Consider the following 9,979-nt stretch of genomic DNA (forward strand, 5'->3'; position numbering starts at 1 on the left):
CTCGATCTCCTGACCTCGTGATCCGCCCGTCTCGGCCTCCCAAAGTGCTGGGATTACAGGCTTGAGCCACCGCGCCCGGCCCGATAATTTTTTTTAATGGAGAGAAAAACCATTTGCAATCGAGCAGTTGATATAGTCACTAACATGCAATATACAACGATACACAGTCTCCTGCTGTTATGCACGTCTTTGACAATTGGTATTTAAGGGAACGATGTTGGTATAATGAAATGCTCACGCTAATAAAGATGTGATTTTTCTCAGCACATTGTTTTGAAGTGATTGGGGCAAGTGCTCTGAAAATTAAATAGAAAATATTAAAATCTACAGTCATGTCTTTAGTCAAGTAGTAGCCAGTTTAGTGGCTTCAACAACCTCTCTGGTTTCCATCATAGCAAACTCTGGCAAAGCTGTAGGTATGTGTGGAGGTGCTGGCAAGGCATTTCCCCACCATTAAAACAGTGGGTGCATTAGGAAGGGTGTGCTCCTGGAGGCCGGGTGCAGTGGCTCACGCCTATAATCCCAGCACTTTGGGAGGCCGAGGCGGGTGGATTCCTTGAGGTCAGGAGTTCGAGACCAGCCTGGCCAACATGGTGAAACCCCTGTCTTTACTAAAAATACAAAAAAGTTAGCCGGGCATGGTGGCATGCCTGTAATCTCAGCTACTCTGGAGGCTGGAGTATGAGGATCCCTGGAAGCTGGGAGGTAGACGTTGCAGTGAGCCGAGATTGCACCACTGCACTCCAGCTTGGGTGACACAGTGAGACTCTGTCTCAAAAAAAGAAAAAAAAAAAAAAGAAGGCCAGGGACGGTGGCTCACATCTGTAATCCCAGCACTTTGGGAGGCTGAGCCAGGCGGATCATAAAGCCAAGAGATCGAGACCATCCTGGCTAACGTGGTGAAACCCTGTCTCTATTTTAAAAAATACAAAAATTAGCTGGGCGTAGTGCCACACCCCTGTAGTCCCAGCTACTCGGGAGGCTGAGGCAGGAGAATTGCCTGAACCCAGGAGGCGGAGGTTGCAGTAAGCTGAGATCACACCACTGCACTCCAGCCTGATGACAGAGCGAGACTTCATCCGAAAAAAAAGGCTGTGTTCCTAGACTGAGAGATTTTATCTGATGAAAATGGTTTCCTTAGAAGCAGATGCCCTCCAGGACATCCTTATCAAAGGAGTAAGTAGGAGTCCAGGTTTCAGGCTGAAAGGGATTGACTGTTGTGGGTCTCTCCTGGTGTTAACTGAACTGTGTTCTTGTACTTATTAGAACTGTTATTTTTTGCTACTGGCCTGGTCGCAAAGTTCATGGGTTTTTGCATGGCCTGCCCCAACCCTTTTATTCTGTAAGTCCTAGTGCGAGATGTGCAGACAATGTGATTTTTCAGGCGTGCATTTACGATGCTGTAGCAGAAACACTTCGACTTCAGTCGGGTAAAACCTCTTAATAACAGTTATTCCAGGTGAGTGGGGGAGGGATAGAACTTTTACTTATTTTTATACTTTTAGGTGTTGTTTGAGTTGCTTTTCAAGGAGCAGATACCTTTTTTGGTAACTAAAACTGCCTCAACAATTAAGAAATTCTAATTTGGTAGGTTTGGAATGATGTTGTTGTGGAGTCTGTCATTTTAACAAGCTGGAAAATGGGAGGGAATGGTGAGCCGTTAGACCGACCTATATAATCCAGAGGATGAGTTTCCCATCCAGGGGCCACCTACCCTCTTGTTGCTATTATAGTTTCTTAGGTAATGGAATGGTCCGACTGTAACTTTCTGAGAGAGAGTAAGGGGTAGTGGTTCAGTATGTAGTGTCTGAGGCAGCCAGCTAGGTTCAAATGGTGGCTCCACCACTAACTAGCTGTGTAACCAGGGGCAAGGAACATGGCCTTTCTGTCGACTCGTCTCTCACTTGGCAAGAGCAACAGTACCTCCTCATAGAGTTACTGTAAAGATTAAATGAGTTAATATGCGAAAAGTGCTTAGAATGGAACCTGGCACACAGTCGGATCTTAGTATTATCTTTTCTTTTTGGTTAATTGGAATTTAAGAATGTAGAATAACCGTTTTCAAATTTGGTTTTTAGGACAAAGATATTATTGAGGCAGTCAATCACATTGCAGACTGTTCGGGTAAATTTAAATTGCTAGAGCATGCCCTACGTGACGCCAAGATGGCGGAGACTTGTATTGTGAAAGAAAAGCAAGATTATAAGCAGAAATTGAAGGCACTTAAGATTGAAGTCAGTAAACTAAAAGGTAAGGAAGAGACCTACATTTAAGATACGAGTGTATTATCTTGGTACTGTATTTCTTCATTTGGGTTCTCTTAATCTTATGCTTGAGAGTAGATCAATTCCCGGCCTTAGGCCCTGATGTGAAATATCCATTTCATTTATATAGGATTATGCGGCCAGGCGCGGTGGCTCAAGCCTGTAATCCCAGCACTTTGGGAGGCCGAGGCGGGTGGATCACGAGGTCAGGAGATCGAGACTATCCTGGCTAACATGGTGAAACCCCGTCTCTACTAAAAATACAAAAAACTAGCCGGGCGTGGTGGCAGGCGTTTGTACTCCCAGCTACTCGGGAGGCTGAGGCAGGAGAATGGCGTAAACCCGGGAGGCGGAGCTTGCAGTGAGCTGAGATCACGCCACTGCACTCCAGCCTGGGAGACACAGCGAGACTCCGTCTCAAAAAAAAAAAAAAAAAAAAAAAAAAAAGGATTATGCTGCAATTTGTGTCTTATAAGATAAATAACAGAGTTGGGGAAAACTGCAGAATGTATCGTATTTTAAAGTAATCCTGCCTTAGTTGAGGTGGCTGTACCATTAGCTATTGCTGATACCTGCTTTGTGGCAGACAACATCAGTATCTCAGTGGCAGGCAGTCCTAGCATGTATTAAACCCACGTGTCTAGAGGTAAATGGGAGGTGACGGATTACGATTGGGCCTCACTGAGCTTCCCATCTGGGCAGTTCTGCCTCACACGTTTCATTTTCTCCTTGCTAGCAGGCTAGCCTGGGCATTTCTTCCCGTGGTGAGGGCAGAAACTTCTGATTCGGATATTAGGAATTTTTATTTTTGCCAATTTATTTATTTATTTTCGACAGAGTCTCACTCTGTCACCCAGGCTGGAGTGCAGTGGCGCGATCTTGGTTCACCAAAGCCTCCACCTCCCGGGTTCAAGCTATTCCCCTGTCTCAGCTTCCCAAGTAGCTGGGATTACAGGCGCCCACCACCATGCCTGGGTAATTTTTGGATGTTTAGTAGAGACAGAGTTTTGCCATGTTGGCCAGGCTAGTCTGGAACTCCTGACTTCAGGCGATCCCTCTGCCTTGGCCTCCCAAAGTGCTGGGATTTACAAGCGTGAACCAATGCACCCAGCCAATCTTTGTTGATTTAACTTAAAAGATTCAGCATTTGAAAATGTTGTCCTTATGATGCCCTGACCTATGGTTAGCCATAGGTCTCATCTCCATTTGTAGCTTCAGCTAAAACCATAATCATATTATCGTCCCCTTGGCAGCAGGAACAGACTCTGCTTCTCTTTTTCAGTGTACTGTTAATAGCACAGCACCAGGGCTACACTCTAGGTATTTGGTATTTATTGAATGTTTATATATACCGAGGTAAAATATACAAGTAGAAAGAAGTCTGTTCTGTCAATATTTATATATTATAAACATTTTATAAATTCAATATTAAAACTTTTTTTTTTTTGAGGTGGAGTCTCACTCTGTTGCCCAGGCTGGAGTGCAATGGCGTGATCTCAGCTCACTGCAACCTCCACCTCCCAGGTTCAAGCAATTCTCCTGCCTCAGCCTCCCGAGTAGCTGGGATTACAGGCCCCCGCCACCATGCCTGGCTAATTTTTGTATTTTTAGTAGAGATGGGGTTTCATCATGTTGGTCAGGCTGGTCTCAAACTCCTGACCTCATGATCCACCCACCTTGGCCTCCCAAAGTGCTGGGATTACAGGCATGAGCCACTGCATCCAGCTTAAAACTTTTTTATTTAAGAAAAGAGAAATAATGGCTGGGCATGATGGCTCACATGTAATCCTAGTACTTTGGGAGGGCAAAGCAGGCAGATCACCCGAGGCCAGGAGTTCAAGACCAGCCTGGATAACATGGCAGAGCCCTGTCTCTACAAAAAATTAGCCAGGCATAGGTGGTGTGATCCTGTAGTCCCAGCTGCCTGGGAGGCAAAGTAGAAGGATTTCTTGAGCCCAGGAGGTGGAGGTTGCAGTGAGCCAAGATCGTGCCACTACACTTCAGCCTGGGCAACAGAGCAAGATCCTGTCTCAAAAAAAAAAAAAGAAGAAGAAAAATTTTTATAGAGCTCAGTCTCCAGCCCTCCCTCCCCTTCCTGGAGGTCCACAAGTGGGACTGCAGGTTCCAGCCTTCTCCTCACTTGGTGTTTCTGGTGACCGGCTGCATCCTGAGGCCACGTAGGGGCTCCACCCTGAGTCACCTGTTAGCATGTGCTCTGGCGTAATCAACTGGGGCTCTTCATGAATGACAAAAGATGCTTCTGTCACTTAGGAAATTCGACAGGTTTTAGGAGCTCTGTTCCAGGAACAGAGGACAAAAACCAACTCTGTTTCTTCTCATACCACAGACATATTCAAGGAACAGAAGGAAAGGAGGGAAGGGCAGTGGGGAGATGGGCAGGTCAGGTCACGCTGGGCTCTGCAGTTTGCGGAAATGAATTTGGATTTCATCCTCAGTGCAGTAGCAAGGCTTTTTCACTGAGAAATGACACAAGCAGATTTTTATTTATTTATTTTTTATGTATTTATTTTTGAGATGGAATTTCATTCTTGTCACCCAGGCTGGAGTGCAGTGACGTGATCTCGGCTCACTGCAACCTCCACCTCCCTCTCAAGCGATTCTCCTGCCTCAGCCTCCTGAGTAGCTGGGATTACGGGCACCTGCCGCCATGCCCAGCTAATTTTTGTATTTTTAGTAGAGACGGAGTTTTACCAGGTTGGCCAGGCTGGTCTCGAACTCCTGACCTCAGGTGATCCACTCGCCTCAGCCTCCCAAAGTGTTGGGATTACAGGCGTGAGCCACTGCACTTGGCCTTTATTTTTATTTTACTTTACTTTTTTTTTTTTTTTTGAGATGGAATCTCACTCTGTTGTCCAGGTTGAGTGCAGTGGCATGATCTCAGCTCACTGCAACCTCCACCACCTGGATTCAAGTAATTTTCCTGCCTCAGGCTTCCGAGTAGCTAGGATTGCAGGTGTGCACCACCACACCCAGCTGATTTTTGTATTTTTAGTAGAGACGGGGTTTCACCATGTTGGCCAGGCTGGTCTGGAACTCCTGGCCTCAAGTGGTTTGTCTGCCTCAGCCTCCCAAAGTGCTGGGATTATAGGCATGAGCCACCGCGCCGGGCGATTTTGATTTTTAAAAGATTGCTCTGTGTACACTGGGCTGTCACAGGAGAGGCAAGGCTGGTGCAGGGAGGTCAGTGAGATGAGAGCAAGTGAAGCCTCCAACCAGGGTCCTTGCCAGGGGTGGAGATATTGGCTGTGAAACAGATTTTGTCTATAGATCCAACAGGACTGGAAGGGGCTGCTGAGGACATGAGTGTTAGACATAGTGTGTCTTTGAGGACTGGAAACTAGTATTTATTTGAGGACTTTCTTTTTCTTCTGTTGTGAAGAGGACCTCAATGAAAAGACGACAGAAAATAACGAGCAACGAGAAGAGATCATTCGCCTCAAACAAGAGAAAAGTTGCCTGCACGATGAATTGCTTTTTACTGGTAAAACAGATGATTGAATGTATTTGTAACCTAGACTTGCTATGATGACAGGCTAAAGGAATTATACCTCGCCCAATTTTTTTTTTTTTTTTTTTTTTTTTTTGAGACAGGGTCTTGCTCTGTCACCCAGGCTGGAGTGCGGTAGTCTTGACTGACTGCAACTTCTGCCTCCCGGGCCCAAGCGATTCTTCTGCCTCAGCTTCCTTAGTAGCTGGGATTACCAGTGTGAGCCACCATGCCTGGCTAAATTTTGTATTTTTAGTAGAGACACAGGGATTCGCCACATTGGTCAGGCTGGTCTTGAACTCCTGACCTCAGGTGATCCACCAGCCTTGGCCTCCCAAAGTGCTGAGATTGCAGGCATGAGTCTGGCTTTTTTTTTTTTTTCCTGAGACAGAGTCTCACTCTGTTGCCCAGGCTGGAATACAGTGGCACGATCTCAGCTCACTGCAACCTCCACATCCCAGGTTCAAGCAATTCTCCTGCCTCAGCTTCCCGAGTAGCTGGAATTACAGGCGTGCGCCACCATGCCCAGCTGATTTTCATATTTTTAGTAGGGACAGGGTTTCACCATGTTGGGCAGGCTTGTCTTGAACTCTGGCCTCAGGTAATCCGCCCGCCTCGGCCTCCCAAAGTGCTGGGATTACAGGCGGAAGCCATCGCGCCCGGCCTTTTTGTTTGGTTTCAACACCCTTTGCGGGATCAGTGAGGACCAAGCAGCAAATGTTAATGCTGCCATCCCGTTCCCAGTCACTGTTTCCTCTTCTGCAAAATGAGCTACTCTCCCTTCCAGCTTGAGCGTGTGACTCTGCTTCTCACTAAAAATATAACATAGATGCTCTTTGACTTACAGGGTTACATTCTGATAAACCCCTCGTAAGTCAAAAATGCATTTAATGAAGCCAACCTACCCACCGGCGTAGCTCAGCCTAGCCTGCCGTAAACATGCACAGAACACTCGCATTAGCCTGCGGTTGGACAAAATCATCTCACACAAAGGCTGTTTTATAATAAAGTATTGAATATATCATGTAATTTACTGAACGTGAAAAACAGAATGGTTGTATGGGTGCTAAGTAGGGGTTTTTTATGAATGTGTACCCCTAGAAAAAGGGGGACTGAGGGTAGGTATCAGTAGACCAGAAAGTGTTCATATGATTTTCTCTTTGGAACTTTACCTCTAAATCAATGACTTTCCTAACACAAACCACTGAAAAGAAAGCCCAAAAGAATCATCTTGGCTGGTAGGGATGTAAACAAGCTCTCTATGTCAGCCATTCTCAGTTGGGAGTGGAGAAGGAGGCCTTCACCAGTGGAAACTCTGAGATACTGGGAGTAGGTAAGGAATATGGCAGGGAATGGAATGCAGTTTGTCTATAAATTAATGGGAAAAAAATTAAAGACAAGGTCTCACTCTGTCTCCTGGGTTGGAGTGCAGTGGTGTAATCACAGCTCACTGCAGCCTCCAACTCCTGTACTCAAGGAATCCTCCCGCCTTGGCCTTCTGAGTAGCCTGGCTGAATTTTTAATTTTTTTGCAGAGAAGGGTCTCACTATGTTGCCCAGGCTGGCCTCTAGCTCCTGGGATCAAGTGATCCTCTTGCCTCGGCCTCCCAAAGTGCTGGGATTACAGGTGTGAGCCACCATGCCTGGCCTAAGGAGTTTTAAGTAAAATGGAATTCTTAATATTAATCTCTTGTGATTAAAGATGGGGGGAAGTGTGGTATTCTGCCACTAGAGGTCACTATTTTCACCATTTCTAGGATTGCTGCATCTACAAGTAATGATAACCCGTTATGCTACTAAAGATATCACATATTTGTAGCTTTACAGTTGCATTCAAACAGTCCTTGGACCAGCATTTGTATGCCAGGTGCCCTGCAGTATGCTCAGATGCTCACAGGCCCACAGAATTTAGTACTATACAAATGCTATGCATAAAATGCTATGGGAGGTCAAAGGAAGGAACAAAGCTTAAAGGATACGTTAGCCTCTTTTCTTTTTGATTAATCACTTTTTACCCATGCACTCTACTATGTACTACTAAATAAAATACATGGAATTTGTTAGCTAATATTATAATAACTTGATTTTGTGAAATATTTTTATCATATCCTAAGCAGATTTCTTTACCCAGGCTGGAGTGCAGTGGTACAATCACGGCTCACTGCAACCTCAAACTCTGAGGCTCAAGTGATCCTCCCACCTCAGCCTCCCAAGTAGGCAGGACCACAGGCACATGCCATCACACATGCCTAATTTTTAAATTTTTTGTACGGATGAGGTTCCACTAAGTTGCCCAGTCTGGACTGGAACTGCTGGGCTCAAGCGATCCTCCTACCTCTGCTTCCCAAAGTGTTGGGATTACAGGCATGAGCCACCATGCCTGGCATCCTAAATTGATTCTTTAAACATCTTCTCAACTGAAGACAATCTCACACCATTGTCTGAAAACAATTTTTGTATATTTTGTTCTTCTTTTTCAAAATATAGACAATTGGTGGATTTGCATGTTTTAATTATAAAAGTGAACAAAGCCTAAAAAGAATTTATTTATTTATTTTGTAGACACAGGGTCTTGCTCTGTTGCCCAGGCTGGAGTGCAGTGGTGCAATCATAGCTCACTGCAGCCTCGACTATCTGGGTTCAAGTGATCCTGCCACCTCAGCCTCCCGAGTAGCTGGGACTACAGGCATGTGTCATCACACCTAGCTAATTTTATTTTATTTTATTTTTTTATTTTTAGTAGAGGCAGGGTCTCACTATGTTGCCCAGGCTGCTAGTCTTGAACTCCTAGCCTCAGATAATCCTCCTGCCTTGGCCTCCCAAAGTACTAAGGTTATAGGCATGAGCCATCTTGCCTGGCCTAAGCCCAAAAAAGAATTTTTAAAGGTATAACATGATAATATACTGTCAAGTGCTATGGCTAAATATTACCATGTTTTTTTGTTTTCGTTTTTGTTTTTTTGGAGATGGAGTCTTGCTCTGTCACCTAGGCTGGAGTGTAGTGGCACAATCTTGTCTTACTTCAACTTCCGCCTCCTGGGTTCAAGCAATTCTTATGCCTCAGCCTCCAGAGTAGCTGGGACTGGAGGTGCACGCCACCACACCTGGCTAACTTTTTGTACTTTAGTAGAGACGCAGTTTAATTGTGTTGCCCAGTCTGGTCTCGAACTCCTGAGCTCAGACAATCCACCGACCTCGGCCTCCCAGAGTGTTAGGATTACAGGTGTGAACCACCGCACCCACTCAGATGTTACCACGTTTTATTTGAAGTTGGAATATGTCTTAAAGTTTTACTTTTAAGGCCGGGCGCGGTGGCTCAAGCCTGTAATCCCAGCACTTTGGGAGGCCGAGGCGGGTGGATCACGAGGTCAGGAGATCGAGACCATCCTGGCTAACATGGTGAAACCCCGTCTCTACTAAAAATACAAAAACTAGCCGGGTGCGGTGGCGGCGCCTGTAGTCCCAGCTACTCGGAGGCTGAGGCGGGAGAATGGCGTGAACCCGGGAGGCGGAGCTTGCAGTGAGCCGAGATCGCGCCACTGCACTCCAGCCTGGGGAAAAAGCAAAACCCCTTTCCAAAAAAAAAAAAAAAAAAAAAAGTTTTACTTTTAAGTTTAAAACTTTTTTTTTTCTCTTGCTGACAATGCAGTTTGTTTATTTGTTTGTTTGTTTTGAGACAGAGTCTAGCTCTCTGTCGCCCAGGCTGGAGTGCAGTGGCGCGTTCTCGCCTCACTGAAAGCTCAGCCTCCTGGGTTCATGCCATTCTCCTGCCTCAGCTTCCCGAGTAGCTGGGACTACAGGCACCTGCCACCATGCCCAGCTAATTTTTTGTATTTTTTAATAGAGACAGGGTTTCACTGTGTTAGCCAGGATGGTCTCGATCTCCTGACCTCGTGATCTGCCTGCCTTGGCCTCCCAAAGTGCTGGAATTACAGGCGTGTTCTTTACATAGGCTGAGAGAACAAAACATGTCTTGTTTGTACATAAGTAGGAGTAAGGAGTTTGCAAAGGGAACAATGATACTAGTTTACATTTCTGTGGGTCCTGACAGTCTTGTAGGTGAGCTCTTGTAGACTGTCTGCCTGCCTCAGGTCTTCCAGGCAGAGTCTTGATCAGAATTCAGCAGGTTCCAGGCATCTAAGGCCCTTCCCATTGTTGTTGTTTTTTTTTTTTTTTTTTTTTTTTTTTTTTTTTTTTTTTTTTTTTTT

At 45.5% G+C, this 9,979-nt stretch overlaps 1 protein-coding gene across 1 annotated transcript in view; it reads left to right on the top strand.

Annotated features, from left to right (window-relative positions):
* CCDC62 (coiled-coil domain containing 62) overlaps positions 1-9,979 on the top strand; it is a 57,025-nt gene that overhangs the window by 10,533 nt on the left and 36,513 nt on the right. Inside the window, 2 exon segments of the mRNA XM_025402833.1 lie at positions 2,079-2,250; positions 5,665-5,766. Coding sequence (XP_025258618.1) covers positions 2,079-2,250; positions 5,665-5,766 — 274 coding nt within the window.

The sequence above is a fragment of the Theropithecus gelada genome, chromosome 11, assembly GCF_003255815.1.
Source record: "Theropithecus gelada isolate Dixy chromosome 11, Tgel_1.0, whole genome shotgun sequence".
In the NCBI taxonomy this organism is placed as follows: domain Eukaryota; kingdom Metazoa; phylum Chordata; class Mammalia; order Primates; family Cercopithecidae; genus Theropithecus; species Theropithecus gelada.